The sequence below is a fragment of the Vitis vinifera genome, chromosome 6 (assembly GCF_030704535.1).
Source record: "Vitis vinifera cultivar Pinot Noir 40024 chromosome 6, ASM3070453v1".
Classification (NCBI taxonomy): Eukaryota; Viridiplantae; Streptophyta; class Magnoliopsida; order Vitales; family Vitaceae; genus Vitis; species Vitis vinifera.
In genome coordinates, this window is record NC_081810.1 from 16606714 (window position 1) to 16630029 (window position 23316).

General features: G+C 32.6%; 2 protein-coding genes across 3 annotated transcripts in view; one reads left to right on the plus strand and one right to left on the minus strand.

Moving 5' to 3' along the window:
* LOC100264970 (nitrate regulatory gene2 protein) overlaps nucleotides 1–10498 on the plus strand; it is a 37111-nt gene extending 26613 nt beyond the window's left edge. For both annotated transcript variants that reach the window (XM_002273592.5, XM_019220572.2), the window contains exon 6: nucleotides 9578–10498. In XM_002273592.5, the coding sequence (XP_002273628.1) occupies nucleotides 9578–10256 (679 nt within the window). In that variant the 3' untranslated portion in view covers nucleotides 10257–10498. The remainder of the gene's footprint in view (nucleotides 1–9577) is intronic.
* A 390-nt stretch (nucleotides 10499–10888) lies between these two features.
* On the minus strand, nucleotides 10889–12047 carry LOC100242686 (NDR1/HIN1-like protein 13). The gene has a single exon (XM_002273449.5). The coding sequence runs from the start codon at nucleotides 11852–11854 to the stop codon at nucleotides 11051–11053; it is 804 nt and encodes a 267-aa protein (XP_002273485.1). The 5' UTR covers nucleotides 11855–12047; the 3' UTR covers nucleotides 10889–11050.
* Between the last annotated feature and the right edge of the window lie 11269 nt (nucleotides 12048–23316).

Here is a 23316-nt window from a genome sequence, read left to right on the forward strand (position 1 = left end):
GATATTTGGTGTGCAACAGAGGTTGATGGGGCAGGTTCAGTCAGAAAGAATAGGGGGGAAGAGAAAGGTGATGGAGACGAGACGACAGTTTTTGTTGATAGTTTTTCAAGTTTTGGGAAGGGGACTAGAGAGAAGGGAAGTGGAGGGGTGGGGTGGGCTTAAGTGAGAAAGGGGGGTCAACTGCGTTTAATGGATGCAAGCACGTTTGTGTGGATGCTCATACCCAAGGGAATATAGGCCTGTTTTGTGAAGGCCCTTCAAACCTTTTAAGTCCTAGAATGGACTGTGCTTTAAAGGAAAATGAGAGGAGCGAGCCCAAGTCGTTTTGGGAAGTGGGGGAGTCTAGTAAAGGAGCGGAGCGGGTTTTGGATCCAGTGCGGGCCCAAGGGAATACAGGCCTGTTTTGTGAAGGCCCTACGAATTCTGGGCTGGGCTGTGCTTTAAAGGAAAATAAGAGGAGTGGGCCCAAGTTGTTTTGGGAAGTGGGACAGTCTAGTAAAGGAGCAGAGCGGGTTTCGGATCCAAATCAGGCTTTCTTGGACGAGCCTTTAAAAAAGGGTAGGGCTTCGGTTTTTCAAATGCTTTCTAAGGGGTGGTTTGCAGAAGAATTTTTGGTCGGCGGAATGGGCTTTGAAGAGATAGAAGGGGTTTTAGGTAGTTTTTCTCCAGCAGACGCGTGCCTTATGGATGAAGCTTCCAGGCATTCCTTCGTTTCGCCTTCTTTTGTTTGCGTTTGGGGGGGACAAGACTCTTCTTCTTCTCCTTTCTCTAGGGTGGAGAGGGCTCTAATCGAGGTAGAGGAGGGCCATGATGCTGATGTCATTTTGAAGGAAAACAAAAGGGAGCTGTCTGTAAATCCTTTGAGTGTGTTGTTAGTGGAAGAAAGGGGTTTTTGAGAAGGGCGATGGTGAGTCTTTCCCGATAAGGGAGGGGAGGGATGGAAGGGTTGAGGAAGAGGGAGGGGATGTGGAGTTGTGGAGGTACAGTTGTTTGGAAAATTTTTGTCATTGTTTGGGAATGCCCACTGAGGAATTTGAAGGTAAGATTCTGAAGCTTCTTGATAGAATGAGGGAAAGAAGAGACCGATTTAAGAGGGTAAGCGGAAAAAAGAGGAAAGGGCAGAGATCCTCTAGATTTGACTGAGAGCTGAAGAAACTTGAATGTTTTGTAAATTAGGGTGGGTCAAGAGGGGATTGGGGTCATTCGGAGTGTGTTAGATGAGGCTTTGAATCCTTTAGTGGAATGTAGGAGGGCAAATGATAAAGACGAGAAAATTGATAAAGGATGTTATTAAAACTCAGAAGGTGGATTTAGTGTGCCTCCAGGAAACAAAAATCCTGGAGATAATTTGTGGGATTGTGAGAAGTCTCGGGGTAGGAAGATGTTTGGAGTGGGGGCTTGTGAAATTCAAAAAGAAGGGGGGGTTGGGATAATAGGGTGTTACAGATGGTGGAGATGGAGGTGGGCAAATATTCAGTCTCTTGTCGCTTCAAGAATTGTGAGGATGGTTTTTGCTGGATTTTCATAGGAGTGTATGGACCCACTGTGAAGTTGGAGAGAGAAGATTTTTTTAGTGAGCTGGGAGCCATTAGAGGTTTGTGGAATGAGTTGTGGTGCGTAGCAGGAGATTTTAACATGATAAGATTCCACTCTAAGTGTAGTAGAGGAGGTCGTCTGTCCTTGGCAATGAGGAGATTCTCAAAGGTGGTTGAGGACTCAGAACTAAGGGACTTGCATCTTCAGGGGGGTTGTTCACTTGGAGTGGAGGTTTTAATAATCGGTTAAAGTCGAGAATTGATCGGTTTTTCATTTCTAAAGATTGGGAAGTTCACTTTCAGGGGGCCATTCAAGTTGTTCTACTAGGCCAGTTTCTAATCACTCTCCAATTCTTCTTGATGGGGGAGGGATGAGAGAGGGTCCATGTCTTTTAGATTTGAAAATATGTGGTTGAAGGAAGAGGGCTTTAAAGAGGTGTTGAGAAAGTGGTGGGAGGGGATTCAGGTTAGTGGGTCAATCGACTTCATTTTGACTGAAAAATTGAAGGCCTTGAAACCGATTCTGAGTAGTTGGAATAAAGAGGTTTTTGGTAAGGTTGAAACTAAGAAGCAGAGTGCTTGGAATTTGGTGGATTTTTGGGACAAGGAAGAGAGTGTTCGCTCACTGTCTATGGAAGAAGAGGAAGCTCAGAAGGAAGCAAGAAAGACTTATAAAAAGTGGGTCCTTTTAGAAGAAGTGTCGTGGAAGCAGAAGTCTAGAGAAATTTGGCTGAAGAAGGGGGATAGAAATACAAGGTTTTTTCATCAGATGGCTAATGCTCATAGAAGAAGGAATCAATTGACTAGAGTAAAAGTGAATGAGAGGTGGCTCACTGAGGAAAGTGAAATTAAAGAGGAAGTGAGAAGAGTTTTCAAAGGTCTATTGGCAGATCTCAATGGTTGGAAGCCCACTATAGACGGTTTGATTTTTAAGAGGCTAGAAGAGCTGGATGTGGAAGGGTTAGAGAAGCCTTTCTCGGAGGAGAAGATCTTTGGTGCGTTGTCAGGTTTCTGCAAAGAGAAAGCTCCAGACCTTGATTGTTTCTCAATGGTGTTCTGACAGTTTTCTTGGGATTTTGTAAAGGTGGAGGTGATGAACTTCAGACGGTTCCATGAGTCTGGAAGCTTTGTAAGAAGTCTGAATGCAACCTTTCTAGTGTTGATTCCTAAGAAAGGGGGGGTAAGGACTTGAAAGATTTTAGGCCAATTAACTTGGTGGGAGGGTTGTACAAGTGGTTAACTAAGGTGTTGGCTAACAGGCTGAAGGAAGTGTTAGCTAAGGTGATCTCAATGTCTCAAAATGTATTTGTGGAGGGGCGGGAGAGTATGGATGAAGTGTTGATTGCTAATAAAGCAATAGACTCCATTTTGAAAAGTAATAGAGGGACGATTCTTTGCAAATTGGACATTGAGAAAGCCTATGATCACGTGGACTGGTCTTTTCTTTTAGCAGTGTTGGAGAAGATGGGGTTTGGGGAAAGGTGTCGTAGATGGATAAAATGGTGTTTATCCACTGCTAGATTCTCTGTTATGGTGAATGGATGCCCTCCTTGAATTTTTCAGAGCTCAAGGGGTTTAAGGCAAGGAAACCCCCTTTTGCCTTACTTGTTCGTTATTGTGATGGAGGCTTTTAGCTGTTTGTTGAAGAGAGCAGTTTCTAAAGGTTTTTTTATCGCCTTGCTCAGTTCAGGAAAAAAGGGGTGAAAGGGTCTAGGTCTCTCATTTTCTGTTTGCTGATGATACGTTGATTTTTTGTGAGGCAAAGGAGAAGCAGTTGACGTATTTGTGTTGGCTATTAATGTGGTTTTAGGCAATTTCAGGGTTAAGAGTGAATATGGAAAAAAGTGAGTTGATACCGGTTGGTAGAGTTGAGAATGTGGAAGAACTGGCTGAAGAGTTCGGTTATAAGGTGGGAAGATTGCCTTCCACCTACTTAGGAATGCCGTTGGGTGCTCCTTTTAAATCTGTTGCCACTTGGGATGGAATAGAAGAAAGATTCCGCAAGAGATTGGCTATGTGGAAACGTTAATACATTTCAAAGGGGAGGGGGGGAGGATTACCTTAATTCGAAGTACTTTGTCCAATTTGCCGATCTATTTCATGTCTATTTTCCAACTGCCTAGGGTGGTTAGAATGAGATTGGAGTAGATTCAAAGGGATTTTTTGTGAGGTGGTGGGGCTCTTGAGCAAAAACCGCACTTAGTAAGGTGGCCGATTGTTTGTGTAGAAAAAAAAAAAGGGTTGGGGGTTAAGAGGCTTGGGACTTTCAATAGGGCTCTCCTTGGCAAGCGGGTTTGGTGCTTTGCAATTGAAAGAAAGGCCCTTCGGAACCAAGTGATTAGAAGGAAATACGGGGAGGAAAGAGGAGGGTGGAGCTCTTGTGAGGCTAGGGAGGCCTATGGAGTCGGGTTGTGGAAAGCAATAAGCAAGTTGGGACATCTAGTGACCCCTTCTTTTGATTTTGTGGTGGGTGATGGAAAGAAGGTGAGGTTTTGGAAAGACAAGTGGTGTGGAACCACCCCTTTGTGCGAGGATTTCCCTTCTTTATTTGCTCTAGCAACTTCTAAAGAGGCTTAGGCAAATGAAGTTTGGATAGCTGCGAGGGAAAGGGGGGAAAGTTGGAGTCCTTGTTTCAATAGACATTTCAATGATTGGGAGTTGGAAGAGGTGAAAAGGTTGTTTTGTTACTTGGATGGGAAGAAGGTTAGTGTGGATGAGGAGGATAGGGTGAGGTGGATGGATTCAAAGGATGGGGTTTTTTCGGTAAAGTCTTTGTATAGGACCTTGCAGCCGGTTTCTCTTGTTTCTTTCCCTTCGAAGATTATTTGGAACTCTTGTGTGCAACCCAAATTAAGTTTCTTTGCTTAGGAGGCTTCGTGGGGAAGAGTTCTAACCTTGGACTGTTTGCAAAAGAGGGGTTGGGCTTTGGCTAATAGATGCTTTCTATGCCAAATGTTTGAGGAGTCGATTGATCACCTCCTTCTTCATTGTGAAAAAACAAGGAAAGTGTGGATGTTTCTCCTTTCTTTATTTGGAGTGTCTTGGGTGTTTTCTTTTTTGGTAAAGGAAACCCTTTTAGGGTGGAGAGGCTCTTTTGTGGGTGAGAAGAGGAAGGAGGTGTGGCAAGTGGGACCGTTATGCTTGTTTTGGGTCATTTGGAAGGCAAGGAATAAAATTGCTTTTGAAGATAGCGTGCTGTCCCTCCAAAGGCTGAAAACTTCTTTTGTGTATTTACTTTGGTCGGAGACCAAATTGTGGATAAAAGATGGTCCTTCGACCTTAATAGATTTTGTAGATTGGGTGGGTTCGCGATGAGAGAGAAGGTTTTTTGTTTGTCCTTGTTGTTTTGGGTCCAAATGTAAGGGGGTGAGTGTCTCTATATTGTAATTCTGTGGGTTGCTATTTTAGCGCCTCTTTGTAATACAATTCTTTTGCTTATTGATCAAAAAAATATATATATACTTTTGTTGCAAGATAAAAATCCCTTGTTTAGATTGAGCAACTTCTAGACCCGAGAAATATTGTAGACTTCCCAAGTCTTTATTTCAACCTCATTTGCTTAGTATGTTTTCAGCTTTATAATCTCCCATTGATCATATTCAATGATTGTAATGCCATCGACATAGATGATTAAAGTCTCTTAGGGAGAATGTTTTATAGAAAAAGTGTGGTACCTTGACTTTGATGATACCCTTTTTTACCATGGATTTGTATGTGATGGGGTAGTTCTAGTTCCATCCAATTGTTTTCTTCCCCTTAGGTAAGTCCACAATTTCCCATGTCTCATTTTTTTCAAGGCTTGCAACTCTTCTTCTATGGCATCCTTCCATTGTTTTATGTTTAATGCCTCATAAACTTTTGTCATGTTTAGAAGGGAAAGCACAATATTGTGGTGATAGTATCTCAAATGACACATAGTGAGAGATTGGATGCTGAATGCATGACCAAGTTCCCTTACTAGAGCAATCATCAAATCCAAATCATTGTTAGTATTAACATCGTGATTAAACATTCTCATTACCTAGCACTAAGTCAAACTTTGGGACCTATGGAATGATAGAGAGCTATTTTTCTAATAACACACCTTCATAGTAGGCTTTTTGGATAGGGACGGGTGAAGTTTGCATTTATCAAATTTTAGTAGGTGCTTTTCCTATAGAATGGTTTGATGAAAGTATGGTTTGAGATTCTTTTATACTGGAATCATTTGAGGACATTGGTGGTACTTGGTTTTGTTCAAGAAGACTCAGAATAAGTTGATTTTGAGGGATTGAGTCAACAATCTGGTATGAAACAGTCTCATTTTTAGCACCATTCGGATCACTACTCCCCATCACCATTGTCATTTGTCAAAAGAAAACCTATCTTCCTCACTATTGTGATTCTCCCCCTAAAGATAGATATTCCCAACATAAGGTTGATGTTCAACAAAAGTCATATCTAGGGTAACATATGTTTTTCTAGTTGGTGGTTGATAATATTTATACACTTTTTGTGGAGGAATAAGATAGAAATATACATTTAAGATACCTAGGATTGAATTTACCTCTCAAATGATTATGGATGTGGACATATGAGGTGCAACCAAATTTCTTTGGTGGAAGATGCCTAACTCCCTGAAAATTTGAAAATAAAGTGGTAAGCTTCTTTTATAGGAGATATGAAACCAAGAGCTTGTTGAGTTGTGTGAAGCCTAATTTTTGTAAGGGGTATTTTAAGTATTCTACAGATGTTTAGTCTGCCTTAATTTTTGCATTATATAAGGAATAATTATGACAACTGTTTTTTAGAGTGAGGGTGTGTGAAAACAAAGGAGGGATAATCACCTTATAATATTTTTTTTTATCATAGTGAAAAATCTATAGTGACAAAGTGGATGTAGCTTTTACATTGAGAGTGAACCACTATAAATCTCATTGTGCTCTGTCCATTTTCTATTTATCGTGTGTTATTATTCTTGTAAATAAGGATTTTCTCCTAACAAAACTCAAGATGGACGTTTGTTTATCAAATAGTCAATTGTTAATATGACATCTCCCAATAGTGCCTTGGAACTTTCACTTAGAATAGAAGTGACCAAGCCAATTCTAATTAGCCATGGTTTTTTCTCTTAGCAACCCCATTTTGTTAGGAATGTCCACACATAAGTGATGTACAATCCCTTCATTTTCTAGGTATTTTATTTCTTAGTTGAAATACTCTCGACCATTGTCAGATCAAAGAGCATGTATTTTTGCCCCAAATTGAGGAGAAACAAGTTTATGGAAAATAGGAAAAATGGATGTAACCTCTAATTTAGATTTCATAAGGTAAACCCTGTGTTTGGAGATTTCATAAAGTAAACCCCGTTTTGGCTCTTATACTAATCTCTTGAGAATTTCAGTGTCTTTTTCTATAACATTGTTTTTTTTTAAAAAAAAATTTAAATATCCCTTTAAAAGCTTAAAATTCGATTAAGAAGAAAGAGCTATTTGGACCCTTGAAATTCATTTAAAAATTCTTAAGTTTTGGTTGTTTCACAGCACTATCATTGAAAACCAATAATAAGTAGGGTTTTTTATTTGTTTGCACATAACTCAACGATTTGGTCCTTTTCAAACCACATCGGGCTAGAAAAATGGCTTGGAAGTATTGTATATATTTTATTGTGTAATTACTAAATATGCAAGTTACAAAGTAGTGTCTCATGGGCAGGATTTGGAAAATCATCCCTCAAACTTAAATTTGAGATTTAATTGTTTCCATTTGTGAAGTCTAGTTTAGTTTGCTTCCAAGGACTAAAACTTTTGCATTACTGCTTTGTTGGGTCTTCCTCTCATTATAGATCTCCTTTATGCTTGCTATTTTTACTATTTTCCTAGTTTGTCGTCCTAACCTTCAAAACGCTAACCAAAACCACTAAATGATGTAATCAACCTTTAGGTTATTTTATTATTTTAATCATATTATATGTGATGGATGACCAAGTTTGGTTACTAGGCTTCAAGTCGGATTTTAGGATTCTATTCCTCTCTATATCACATAGACCAGGATACAAGTGCCAGATGCTGGTGAGTGTGTGAATGTTGGATTCATTTAATTGGAAGATCTTAGTATAGAGTTTTAAGAGAGAACAAAATTGTTTGAATGGCTTAACTTTATTCATTTTTTATGGAGAGTATTTATACAAGATAAGTATACAAACGATAGAAACAAAATAACAAAGGGATAGCTATTCCTACTCCTATTTACATGGAGAAAATGATAGAAAGAAAATAACACAAGGATAGTTATTCCTTACTCCTATTTACATGGAGATTGTGATATCTTATAGTTACACAAATTCAAACATTATTAATAAAAAAACGGAGTACATCAGTTACATGATTTTGTGGGATTCTGCTCAATACTTGGGACATAGGGTGACTGGTAAATACTCTAATTTCTCTTTCCTCGTGTTCTACATCCTGAGCTGATTTGGAGTTATAACTAAGATGGATTGTATAATTTAGGTCTGATGAACGAGATGCTTGTTCTTTATTTTCTTCATTGGGCATGCCATTTGGATAATATGTTACCATTGGACATCTTGGATATCTTCTATACATGAAATCCTGACGTGTCATGTCTGGCATGGGCATTTCACATACTTTGAAGTGATGACATAGATTCTCCTATAACACAGGTCATAACTTTTGTGAGTGGCATCTATGCTCCTATTAAGGATGAGAAAATTAGGTTTTACCCTTTTAGTTCCTTTGGGAAGTTACAAATTCTTCTTTCCATCCTTTTGTTGTCTTTGCTTCTTGTTTATTTTTCTTTCTTCTCCCACGCCTTTTATCGGTATCATCTTTGTCTCACTCTCTGCTGAAATATTTCTGCATAAACGTCAGGTTTTCTACACCATTGCTGGTGTGATTTTATGTTGGAAATGATAAGAATATTTTTCCTTAGATTATTATCTTTGATGTTGAATTTACAGTATAATCACATATCAAGAGATGAAGTGGTTTGAAAATAAATTTGAAAAATCAGATGGATATCATAATAATTAGAAGAATGAGAAACAAATATATCATAACTAGGATGTTTTATTGATCAAAGTTTCTGATCATTGAATGCTTACTACTAAATCATTATAGGTATTTTTAGCACACTTCAAAAACTTATAAAGGCATGTATAGGATCCCATATTAATGGACCCGTCATTTTTACTTGAGAACTGAACCACCTCCTTCATCAAAACAAAACTGACCTTTATAAAGATTTGTAAGCATTTGGGCCCATCTTTACTCAAATCCCTTTCATGCTAGTCTTGGCTGAAAATGTTACCGTCTTGAATACACCCCATCTCTACCATCTCAAGCAGGAAGTATTGTTTTGTGGGAGGATCTTCCAGCCAAGTAGGCAGTAGTAGTCTTTTGGTCTAGTATTTTGAATGTGTCACCCCTCTTACCAACATGATACCCACTAAATTTAGTGACCAGGTGATGACTAGGTCTCAGGATTAGAGTGATGAGAATAATGATATGCAGAATCTTTTGGTGAAGAAATGATCAAAGAATGAACCCTGTAAAACATTAGGGTGTATGATTTCCATTCTTCTCTCTATAAGAATCTAATCTCACTCATCCATGTCCGCTGAAGCTTCATTCTCATGCTGACTAAAGTCTCCATCAACCTTATCCTTTGATATTGTTGAAGCAGCAGTTGGAGCAGCCACTTCAATTGAATATGGAGTTTGGATGTGGGAAGCTCCATGTCCCCTTGTTGGACACCGAGTGGTGCTTTTCCCATACCCATATCCAATACCTCATACATAGTTCTGTTTATGAAATCTAAACCATGAAATAATGGCATATCAGTATGCAGTAGTGACTTGGGCCAGCCGGATAATACACTGTAAGTGTCATGAGGGAGCTACTTTTAAATATTTGAGTATACCCGACGATTTTACCTGTTTGTGGTTCCATATATGCTACCTATATTCTTGGTGTAGAGATGTTTTCGTTAAAACCTTCAACTTTGAGCTTCATCTGATTCAACCTTTCTATCCACTGCAGGTTAAGTCGAATGTGGGAGGGGATGTTTGAATGCCACAGGCTTCAGTATCACATCATCTCAGTTGCATATAACAATGGCACCACCAAAATCTCTATACAGTCAGAATCACACCGGCAATTCACCATCCATCTTGGAACTGTTCTCAGTTCCCTATCTTCAAGTTTTGCGAAATGGATTGGTGCTCAAAAATCCTATTTGCAGGCTATTAATGATTGGCTTGTCAAATGTGTGCCGGTTGAAGAGAAATCCTCAAAGAAAAAAAGGAGGCGGAAATCAGAACACCCGTTGAGAGATACTGGGCCACCCATTTATGCTGCATGTGACGTCTGGTTGGACATGCTAGACAAGTTACCTAAAAAGGAAGTCACAGATTCCATAAAGGGTCTAGCAGCTGAAACCAGCTTCTTCCTACCACGGCAAGAGAAGAGCCACGACAAGAGTAAGAACAAACCACATTCAACAGACTCACATCTTAATATACTGAGGGATGATGCTCCTCCAGTGGACTGGGTATCGGGGTTTGAGCGTTTCCAATCAAGCTTGGCGTGCTTTCTTGAGCAGTTGAATAACTTTGCAGAATCATCGGTGAAGATGTATGGGCATCTTGAGCAGACCATTAAAGACTCTAGAGCTAGGTATGAACGATCTATGTCCCAACCTAATAACACTGTTGTTTAGCAGGCCAGAAGAAATAATTGGAGAATTGAGGTGATGAAGATTTGTATATGAAGATGAGAATAATAAATAAAGAAAAAAGTGGGTATTTAATTGGATGAGGAAATAAAAGGGTGGTTGGGAGAATTTGAAGGTGATCAGATTTCAGAAGCAGGGCTGTATAGAGTTTTTGTGAACATAAGAAACTGAGCTAGAATTCTACTTCCCCTCTTGTTCAATATAAATGCTTTCAGAGATTGAGATTATGTCTTTTGTTTATTTTATATCAGCAAGTCCATATTCATCCTGAGGTTAAGCCCAATCTGTATGACCAGAAAAGTACAAGTAGTCTAGAAACCAATTTACAGGTTCATTTTTCTTCTTTTCTTTTCTTTTTGTTAAATTGGTCATGTTTGGTTGCTGGGAAATACTAAGAAAACCCCCATTTTTATAATTAATTGAATAAGAGAAATCTATGAACCAACCATTCAGTGTCAAACACCAACAATTTACAGGTTCATTTTTCTTCTTTTCTTTGCTTTTTGTTAAATTGGTCATGTTTGGTTGCTGGGAAATACTAAGAAAACCCCCATTTTTATAATTAATTGAATTAAGAGAAATCTATGAACCATCCATTCAATGTCAAATCACCAACAAAAGAGTAAATCATATGCTGATGTGTATATAAATTCATTCAATCTGTAACATGTATGCCCTCCTCAATTCTTCAAAATCAGAAAGAAAGAAAGGAAAAAAAAAAAAAAAAATCAATACAGCCAACTTCAAGTACATGTAAGATGTTTCCCCTTCCTTTCTCTTTACCAAAGTCTCACGCTGAAATCACAGTCCTTGGAAACGATCTTCGACTCCGCCGTTAACTTATCCACCGTTAAGTCACACGAAACTTTAACGGTGATCGTCCATGTCTTAACGGACCCCACCCTGATCTTCACCGGCGCCTTCAACTTCAGCTTCAACGGAATATTCCCTTCACGCTGTTGATTCACCAAGGTTTCCTTCATGCCGCTCGTCAAAACGACGCCGGAGCCATTTAGCGCAGTCTGGAACACGGTGACATTCTTGGGGGGCTGGTAGAACACCGGCAGGACTCCGTTACACAGGTCGACGTCGGAGTAGTAGACTTTAACTGAGCTGTCTTCCTCGTAGTAGATACTGATCTTCTTGTTTGGGTTGTCGGCCCTGACGGTGACATCGAACTCCGGCGAGATCGACGCTGTCGCGGCCGCCGAGGAGACATTGAAGCCGGTGATGGAGATGTCCTCGACGGAGTAGCTGAGGGCCTTGGGCCGGATAACGAGGTAGAAAATACCAGCGGCGATGGCGAGTAGGAAGATGAGGAGCGCGGCGAGGCCGAGGAACCAGCAGAGGCAGCAGCAGCAGCCGCTCCGTCGAGGCTTCCGGCCACTGTACTTCTGGTAGCGGCGGGCGTTTTCGGGAGGCGGGTGGCGGAAGATCTGGTCCTTGGGGATCTGGATGACATAGGTCCCCGCGGGAGGGACGGGATTTTCCGGCGTTGGAGGATTGGAATTGGACGGGGATTGGGGTGGGCGAGGCGACGTCGCATCAGGAGAAGAGGCTTTGGGGTGAACTCGATCAGCCATTGCTCTGGACTTGAGTGGTTGTAAGAAATGAATAGAAGAAGAGTAGAGGCGTTGGGTATGATATATATGGAGGCTCTGCAACAGAGAGAAGAAACCGCGTAGGAGCAGAAGAGAAATCAGAAATGGGAGGCGGTGTGTATGTGGAGACTAAGTACACGTGAACCCTTTGAAAACGTGACACCGTCTCTATATTTCTCTAATTCATGACAGCTATACCCCAGCGACCTTTATTAATTAATTAAACAAAAATAATTTCAACCCTCCAAAACTAAATCATACTCAGGGAAATTAAATTTTACTGTTACAAATTTTCAATTTTGATAAAAATTTACCGTTTGAATTATTTAAATTTTATTTTTTATAAAAGGAAAATAATAAAATCGAAAAGGTTGTTGATTAAGTTATTGTTGTTGTCGGTCCATGACAACATGGGACTATAAATAGATAATTTCTATATTATTAAAAATTATAAAAAATTATTAGCATATTTCATCTTTATAGCTTTAACATTATCATAATAAACTAGTATGGATTTCACTCTGTCTCATCAGCATTTTGAGTAAATACACTTATCTCTTATTAGTTTAAAATTTTACAAAAAATCTAGAGAGATGGATGAAATTAATTAATAAAATGATTATGTGAGATTTTTGATAAAAAAAATTTTTACCAAAATTGAAGGGAAGTATGATGAGATCTTTTAAAGGGATTAAGAGTGCGTTTAACAGTTATTTTAAAAAGTGTTTTTAATATTTTTAATACTTAATTTTTTTATTTTTTAAGTATAAAAAAAACTAGAAACACTTATTAAATTTATTATCAAACGTAGTCTAAGAGCATTTTTGATAATGTTTCGAAGTGTTTATGAAGTGATTTCTTCAAAAATATTTTTAAGAGAATTATCAAGTGTTTTCTAAATTTTACCAAATATCTAAGAGTTTATTTGGTAATGATTTTTAGAAGCATTTTTTCTCTTTTTAATGCTTGAAATATAAAAAATTTTAAGTGTTAGAAATATTAAAAACACTTTTTAGATTCACTACAAAATAGAATTTAATATTTGACAGTGATTTTACGAAATGTTTTTAAGTGAGTTTGATAGTGATTTTTTAATCATTTTAACACTTAAATTTTTTTTAGTGTTAAAAAATTTAAAAACGCTTTTTAAAATCATATGCTACTAAGTGTTTCTAATTTTTTTACCACTTAAAATTTTTAAAAATATGAAAAACAAAAAATTAAGTGTTGAAAAAGTAAAAAACGATTCCGAAAATGACTATCAAAGGAGCTTATGAATCAATCCAGAAATTTCAAAAAAGAAAATATAAGGTTAAAGTAGAAAAAACAAATGGAAATCTCAAAGTGGAAGAAACATAAATATACATGTCTTGATGGATAGCAGCCAAGGTCGCAACTGATGAAAGAGGAGCAAGAGAAATACTGAAAGAGGGAGGAAAGGCAACTCTTTGTCTGCCGAGACGCGGTAGGGTGAGACCGTGAGCGAAAGGGTCGGAGTCAGAGAAGCTTCACCTACGCTTCTCTCTTTCCTCCTCCTTTCCCTATAAAATGACTCCTCTTTCTCCGTGTGGTGGTTGGCAACCGAGAAAATAAATTGATGTTTGGCTATTTATCTTTACCTCTTGGGCATAAAATTGGCATACATATTTTATTCGTATCTTTGTAATCCAACGCTAAAATGATATAAATTTAATTTGATTTCTATCAAGTGTAAAAGAATAAATTTCTATTTTTACATATTAGGAAAGGAAACTCGCCACCTCTAAATGTGGTTAATAAATTATCCTTTCAAGTTTAATATATAAATACTTATTTGACCTTAGGGGATGTTTGATTGATGGTTATAACCAATTAAACGTTGTTTCAAATATTATATACTTTCATACAATACAAATATTTTTAAAATATTTTTTATATTTTTAATTATTATTCATGACATTACAATAGTCCTTTTTTATATATTAATTTTATTAAAATAAAATTTTTGTCCACTCCATTGGGTGCTTCTAATTGCAATACGATCCTCCTAAAAAATTCCTTATACATTGAGTTTAAATTTATTAATTATATAATCAACTTTCACTAATTTATGATGTAATTATAAATTCAAAGATTGCGTTTAGTTCCTGAAAAATTTGAAGAAAAATGTGAGAAACAAAAATAAAATAAAAAATAAATTTGAAGTTTTTCTTAGTACTTCTTGGAACCGAACATAACCAAAATATTTATCTGACACTAATTATGTCTCTTTATATGTTTAGGATATACATCCATTTGTCGTTGCCCCTTTGTTTCTTCTAGAAATCTTTGAAGTTTGAACTATTTATTGTCTTATACCTTACAACATCATTCGCAAGACTTGTAACTATTTATAAGTCTTCATGTGTCACTATCACACATCAAACATATCTTAATAAATTAAATACATATTTAATTTTGTGAATTTTTAAATTTCATTGAATCATTTTATTAAATACTTTTAATTTATCATTAATGGTAAGATTAATTTATTCCTATATTTTTATTACAATTGGTCCTCCTTTTGAATGTTTCTTCATTTTGGAAAATATACTTGGAATGAATATAAAAAATTAATAATATTTTTATATATGCCCAAACATAGATGACAATTTGGATGTCTAAATTTGTCTTAAATTTCCATAGACTTGAATTTCATTAAATATTCAAGTTATTTATTTTTATAAAAAATAATTTTCAATTGAATTTCTCCCACTTATCATGGATTTGAAAATATTATTGATTTTTTTTTTCAAAATTCCAAAAAAAAAAAAAAAAAGGCGGCTATGGTTTATCCTTCACTTGGTGCAGGTATTGAAGTGTTGTACACTTTGAAATTATCTATCTGTCATTTACCATATGGCAAATGTAACACGCCACCTTATTTTCTTCTCGTCCGTCCATGCATTTACAATTCTCTTGTCGATAAGTCTTGAGGTGTCACTATCTGAATATAAATTAAAATATATTTAATTTATCCAATCTTTTAAATATTCATCATTCTTACTCCCTTCTAAACTGTATTTGATAGCAACTCGGTCCACATGTTTGAATCATTCTATCAGTATATGTGAGGATTAATATTGAAATTAATATTTTACTTTTTATATAATTTTACATAATTTTTTTAATCTTCTTTATTTAAATGTGTGGGTGTCTTCCCTTGGTTTTATTGTAGATTGAATTTTATTTTATTTTTTAATAAATTAGATTAAATTATTATAAATTAATTTGTAGACATTTAATGTAATTTAAAAATCCAATGTTATCACAATTAAAATATAAATTTTTTAAAAATAATGCTAAAATTAATTGTACCTTTTTGGTCAGCTTTTTGGTTGAAATCAAATTAATAAAGGCTTTGGTGGTGTTATTTTAAAAAAAAAAAAATCTAAATACATCTCAATTTAGTTTTTTTATTATTGTATTTTTGTTAAATATTAAGTTTTAATAAGGTAAGACTTGTGTTAAGATTGTATTTTGGTTAGTTCAAAAAGTTGTTTTTTATCATTAAGGAAGAAGTAAAATATTTTGACATTTTCTATTTATTTACAAAATTTAAAAAATATGTCATAAGTAAAAAAAAAGTAAAAAACAAATAATTTAAATTATGAAAATAAATTACATTTAACATTAAATTAAAAAAAAAACACCATCTTAAACTAAACGTTAATCAATCTTGTTCCGAGTTTAAGAGTTAAAAAGAGTTAAATTTTGTGTTTTTGAGTTGTGTTAGGGTATTTTGAGATTTTGAACAAATAAAGCATTTTTTTAAAAAAAATGGCAATTGAAAAAATATTTCCCAAATTTCCATCATTTTGAGAAGTTAAATTTGAAAGTAGTGTTTTTTTAAGTCCTAAAAAAAGACTTCTTCAATATCATGTAATTACATCAAGTCACAACTTCGTAATGATACGTTAAAATTTACAACATATTCAAAAATATTTTTTCAATTACTATAAATTTCAAGTTATTTTTATAACTTTCGCTTTTTAGAAAATATGTTTTGAGAAGACCAATACAAATATAATAAATACATTGGATTTGGGTCAACCCATTAAACTAAAATAAATAAGCAATAAATTAGGTGGAAAAAAAGAAATGTTCAAACAAGATTAGGAATTCATGTTTAAAATAAACATTGATCAAAATTATTATAAACTCTTTTTAATCTTATAGACATGTTTTAAAACTATCAAAATCCTTTGACCCAGAGTGAGTTTGATCTCATCATAGGTGCCGGCCAATTTGTACAAATACATTTGTCAATACTCTTTTTTCTTCCATTCTAGACTTTTATTTGCGATATACCATTCAACATGTATATGTCACAAGCCCCCTTTTCTTTTGTTTTTCTTCTCTTCCAACCACCCCATATACTTCAATCTTTCTTTTATTATTGAAGTTTTTACTTGTCTTCCCATGCTCCATCCTCCCCATAATCTTATATGTAAGTCTTCATGGATCACTATAAGAAGAATAATATATTCATACATGAAATATATTGAACTTTTCATTTTCCCTGACTTGGTCACATTTCAACCTTCATATTTGAATCATTTTATTACATATTAAATGATAGGTGAATACCCCCAAAATTTACCATTATTTTTAATATTAATTTTTTTTTCTCATATTGTTATAGTGATTAGTCCTCTTATAGATAAACATTTCATTATAGAATACATTTGAAGTAAATATAAAATGAATAATTGTTAGCCCAGGGTTTCATCTATCATATTTTAATGATAACAAAATTGAATCAAGGAGCTAATGTTCAATTTTTATATGTGAAAACAATTTTAAGTCTAGTACCAAGATGGATCATCCCAATTCAACAAAGACTTGGAGGGATTGAAGAATCTTAGGAACCACATGTAAGATTGACTTGAAGAGTTCCAAGGTTGTTTTCTAAAATTTCATGCACTCAAAACATGATTTTTCTATTCATTCAAAATATTATTAAAAAAAATTGTTAAAGTCCTTAAAAATTGGATGAATTTATCTTGGAAGCAAAATCCAAGCTTAAAAAGTTTGTTGAATACCCTTTCTAAAAGTTTTTAAACTTATTGATAACATAACTGCTTTTTTACTTTCCCCTTTAAGCTCTTCTAAAAGGAAGACTAGTTTTTTTTTTTCACTGACAAGGGTATTGATCGATTGGTTGGTACAATTAGAGTGTGTTTAATAATAATTCTAGAAAGTGTTTTTAGTATTTCTAACACTTGAAAAATTTTATCTTTCAAATATTAAAAATACTTTTTAAAATCACTACTAAACACACTCTTAGTTGAGGTATTAAAATCCCAAGCTTTTTCTTCTAGTAAGGTTGGCTTAGCCTCATTTGGTTGGGCAATTAAATGAACCACCGGGTGCACCTAGATGAAGTTTTATGAGCAACAGTCACTTGTACTATATTTTTGACTCCTCATGGCTATGTGACTAGTCAACTACTTGGTTCAATCGATCCAGGGCTTTTGTGCCTAACCGTTAGTTTAGTTTACCAAACTCATATTTAAGACCTTTTTTTTTTAGAGTTTATGAGATAGAGATACTTATGAAAATTACCATACATCTTGAAAAGAGTCTTAAATCATGTTGAGTGCAATTATTCCTTGTTTCTTTAAAGATTTTTGAACACACTAGTACAATCCTAGTTCCTACTTGTGTTGATTCATTCTTATATTAAAAACTTGTGATTTTTATTCAAGTGAGATTGATCATTTGAGGTGAATTGTGAATGTCTTAAGAATTTAATTGTAGACATTGAAGGTTTATGTTTAAACCTTTGGAGATAGTAGAACCTTCATTCAAATTGGAACTTGAGGAAAGTGAACATAGATGGATTGTCAAATCATTATAAACTTTATTTGCAATTTCTTTTCTTTACTCCTTTTATATTTATTTCATTAATTGTATTTATTAAAATTTTGAAAGAATGATTAACACTTACTTCAACCCCTCCCCCTCTCTTGGATGTTTACCTAGGATTGATCAACTTGATTTCACTTCAATGTTTAAGATAAGAGATAATTATTTTTCAAACTCGAAAACATCCTTGATAATGTTTTGACCAAAACAGTTTTTTGATAACTTAAATTGGAAACAAGGTGGCCTTTTGCCAACATATTTTAATTTTTTAAAATTGTTTTTATATGTTTTATGAGAATTGTTTTAAACAATAATTTTATAAATATAGAGAATGATTGAAATTAATGTATTGCATATAAAATTTATATTTAACAAATATTTGAAAACATAGAAAGCAAGTTGAGAACATTTCATGTTCTTGAGACTTATATTCTAAAAAACAACAAAGAATTGTCTTGAAATCTATTCCCCGAAATTATTTATTTTGCCAACTTCACCTATATTTTCTCTTATTCACTTATACTTTGATAGATTATTATTATTATTATTATTATTATTATTATTATTATTATTATATGGACGTCATTTCATATTTTTGTTGGTTTTTCCTAGGTTTTGCTTGATATATTATAAATGATAAAGGGAAAAACTTTGATTTCAAATGGATTTCCTTTAAGCTATATCTGGTTCTCAAAAAATAGTAAGAAAAGAAAAAAATATTAAAGAAAATTATTTTCTCATGTTTGGTATTTTACTACGGAAATAGTAAAGAAAGGTAAATGTAATTAAAATTAGTAAGTAACTTATATATTTTTAAATTATTTAATCTTTAGATAGAAACGTTAAATAAGTAAATTGAGTTTGAAGTAGGATATAAAAATAATTTATTAATTTTAAATCTATTTTTTTTCCTTTCCTTTTACCTTTTCTTTCTATTTTCTTTCCCTCATATTTTTCTCTCAAATTTTTCCAAAAACAAAACATGTTTGAATCATTCTATCAATTATTTATAAGAATGTGTGAGGATTAATATTGAAATTAATATTTTACTTTTTATATAATTTTACATAATTTTTTTAATCTTCTTCATTTAAATGTGTGGGTGTCTTCCCTCGGTTTTATTGTAGATTGAATTTTATTTTATTTTTAATAAATTAGATTAAATTATTATAAATTAATTTTTAGTCATTTAATGTAATTTAAAAATCCAATGTTATCACAATTAAAATATAAAATTTTAAAAAATAATGCTAAAATTAATTGTACCTTTTTGGTCAGCTTTTTGGTTGAAATCAAATTAATAAAGGCTTTGGTGGTGTTTTTTTTAAAAAAAAAAATCTAAATACAACTTAATTTAGTTTTTTTATTATTGTATTTTTGTTAAGTATTAAGTTTTAATAGGGTAATGCTTGTGTTAAGATTGTATTTTGGTTGGTTCAAAAAGTTGTTTTTAGTATTAAGCAAAAAGTCAAATGTTTTGACATTTTCTATTCATTTACAAAATTAAAAAAATAAGTCATAAGTAAAAAAAAAAAAAAAAAAGTTAAAAACAAATAATTTAAATTATGAAAATAAATTACATTTAACATTAAATTAAATAAATAAATAAAAAAAAACACCGCCTTAAACTAAAGGTTAACCAATCTTGTTAAGAGTTCATGAGTTAAAAAGAGTTAAATTTTGTGTTTTAAAGTTGTGTTAGGGTATTTTGAGATTTTGAAAAATAAAGCATTTAAAAAAATATATATATATGGAAATTGAAAAAATATTTCCTAAATTTACATCATTTTGAAAGTTAAATTTGAAAGTAGGGTTTTTTTAAGTACTAAAAAAAGACTTCTTCAATATCATGTAATTACATCAAGTCACAACTTCGTATTGATACGTTAAAAATTACAACATATTTAAAAATATTTTTTCAATTACTATAAATTTCAAGTTATTTTTATAAATTTCGGCTTTTTAGGAAATATGTTTTGAAAAGATCAATACAAATACAATAAATACATTCGATTTGGGTCAACCTATTAAACTAAAAAACATAAGCAATAAATTAGGTGGAAAAAAAAAAAGAAATGTTCAAACCAAATTAGGAATTCATGTTTAAAATAAACATTGATTAGAATTATTATGAACTCTTTTTAATCTTATAGATGTGTTTTAAAACTATCAAAATCCTTTGACCCAGAGTGAGTTTGATCTCATCATAGGTGCCGGCCAATTTGTACAAATACATTTGTCAATACTCTTTTTTCTTCTATTCTAGACTTTTATTTGCGATATACTATTCAACATGTATATGTCACAAGCCCCCTTTTCTTTTGTTTTTCTTCTCCTCCAACCACTCCATATACTTCAATCTTTGTTTTATTATTGAATTTTTTACTTGTCTTCCCATGCTCCATCCTCCCCATAATCTTATATGTAAGTCTTCATAGATCACTATCAGAAGAATAATATATTCATACATGAAATATATTGAACTTTTCATTTTCCCTGACTTGGTCACATTTCAACCTTCATATTTGAATCATTTTATTACATATTAAATGATAGGTGAATACCCCCCAAAATTTACCATTATTGTTCATATTAATTTTTTTTCTTCTCATATTGTTATAGTGATTAGTCCTCTCATAGATAAACATTTCATTATAGAATACATTTGAAGTAAACATAAAATGAATAATTGTTAGCCCAAGGTTTAATCTATCATATTTTAATGATAACAAAATTGAATCAAGGAGCTAATGTTCTCTTTTGAGTTTAAATGTTCAATTTTTATATGTGAAAACAATTTTAAGTCCCGTACCAAGATGGATCATCCCAATTCAACGAAGACTTGTAGGGATTGAAGAATATTAGGAACCATATGTAAGATTGACTTGAAGTGTTCAAAGGTTGTTTTTTAAAATTTCATGCACTTAAAACATAATTTTTCTATTCATTCAAAATATTATTAAAAAAAATTGTTAAAATCCTTAAAAATTAGATGAATTTATCTTGGAAGCAAAATCCAAGCTTAAAAAGTTTCTTGAATACCCTTTCTAAAAGTTTTTAAACCTATTGGTAACATAATTGCTTTTTTTACTTTCCTCCTTTAAGCTCTTCTAAAAGGAAGACTAGTTTTGTTTTTTTTTTCATTGACAAGGGTATTGATCGATTGGTTGGTACAATTAGAGTGTGTTTAATAGTGATTATAGAAAGTGTTTTTAGTTTTTCTAACACTTGAAAATTTTTATCTTTCAAATATTAAAAATGTTAGAAATACCTTCTAAAATCACTACTAAACACACTCTTAGTTGAGGTATTAAAATCCCAAGCTTTTTTTTTTTCTAGTAAGGTTGGCTCAGCCTCATTTGGTTGAGGCAATTAGATGAACGACCAGGCGCACCTAGATGAAGTTTTATGAGCAACAATCACCTGTTGTACTATATTTCTGACTCCTCATGGCTATGTGACTAGTCAACTACTTGGTTCAATCGATCCAGGGCTTTTGTACCTAATCGTTAGTTTAGTTTACCAACTCATATTTAAGACCTTTTTTGAGAGTTTATGAGATAGACATACTTATGAAAATTACCATACATCTTGAAAAGAGTCTTAAATCATCTTGAGTGCATTTATTCCTTGTTTCTTTAAAGATTTTTTAACACATTAGTACAATCCTAGTTCCTACTTGTGTTGATTCATTCTTATTTCAAAAACTTGTGATTTTTATTCAAGTAAGATTGATCATTTGAGGTGAATTGTGAATGTCTTAAGAATTTAATTGTAGACATTGAAGGCTTATGTTTAAGCCTTTGAAGATAGTAGAACCTTCATTCAAATTGGAACTTGAGGAAAGTGAACATAGATGGATTGTCAAATCATTATAAACTTTATTTGCAATTTCTTTTCTTTACTCCTTTTATATTTATTTCATTAATTGTATTTATTAAAATTTTGAAAGAATGATTAACACTTACTTCGACCCCTCCCTCTCTCTTGGATGTTTACCTAGGATTGAATCAACTTTATTTCACTTCAATGTTTAAGATAAGAGATAATTATTTTTCAAAATCGAAAACACCCTTGATAATCTTTTGACCAAAATAGTTTTTTGATAACTTAAATTGGAAACAAGGTACCTTTTGACAACATATTTTAATTTTTTAAAATTGTTTCATATGTTTTATGAGAATTATTTTTAAACAATAATTTTATAAATATAGAGAATGATTGAAATTAAAGTACCGCATATAAAAATTATATTTAACAAATATTTGAAAACATAGAAAGCAAGTTGAGAACATTTCATGTTCTTGAGACTTATGTTCTAAAAAACAACAAAGAATTGTCTTGAAAACTATTCCTCGAAATTATTTATTTTGCCATCTTCACCTATATTTTCTCTTATTCACTTATACTTTGATAGATTCTCCTCTTTATTATTATTATTATTATTATTTTATGGACGTCATTTCATTTTTTTGTTGGTTTTTCCTAGGTTTTGCTTGATATATTATAAGTGATAAAGGGAAAAACTTTGATTTCAAATGGATTTCTTTTAAGCTATGTCTGGTTCTTGAAAAATAGTAAGAAAAGAAAAAAATATTAAAGAAAATTATTTTCTCATGTTTGGTTTTACTACGAAAATAGTAAAGAAAGGTAAATATAATTAAAATTAGTAAGTAACTTATATATTTTTAAATTATTTAATCTTTATATAGAAGTGTTAAATAAGTAAATTGAGTTTGAAGTAGGATATAAAAATGATTTATTAATTTTAAATTTATTTTTTTTCCTTTTCTTTTTCATTCCTTTTACCTTTTCTTTCTATTTTCTTTCCTTCGTATTTTTCTCTCAAATTTTTCCAAAAACAAAACATGTTTGAATCATTCTATCAATTATTTATCAGAATGTGTGAGGATTAATATTGAAATTAATATTTTACTTTTTATATAATTTTACACAATTTTTTTAATCTTCTTCATTTAAATGTGTGGGTGTCTTCCCTTGGTTTTATTGCAGATTGAATTTTATTTTATTTTAAATAAATTAGATTAAATTATTATAAATTAATTTTTAGTCATTTAATGTAATTTAAAAATCCAATGTTATTACAATTAAAATATAAAATTTTAAAAAATAATGCTAAAATTAATTGTACCTTTTTGGTCAGCCTTTTGGTTGAAATCAAATTAATAAAGGCTTTGGTGGTGTTTTTTTTTAAAAAAAAAAAAAATCTAAATACATTTAATTTAGTTTTTTTATTATTGTATTTTTGTTCAGTATTAAGTTTTAATAGGGTAATGCTTGTGTTAAGATTGTATTTTGGTTGGTTCAAAAAGTTGTTTTTAGTATTAAGCAAAAAGTCAAATGTTTTGACATTTTCTATTCATTTACAAAATTAAAAAAATAAGTCATAAGTAAAAAAAAAAAAAAAAAAAGTTAAAAACAAATAATTTAAATTATGAAAATAAATTACATTTAATATTAAATTAAAAAAAACACCGTCTTAAACTAAAGGTTAACCAATCTTGTTCGGAGTTCATGAGTTAAAAAGAGTTAAA

Excerpts from the sequence above, each read along its gene's own strand:
- LOC100242686 (XM_002273449.5), bottom strand. The coding sequence starts at position 11,854 with ATGGCTGATCGAGTTCACCCCAAAGCCTCTTCTCCTGATGCGACGTCG.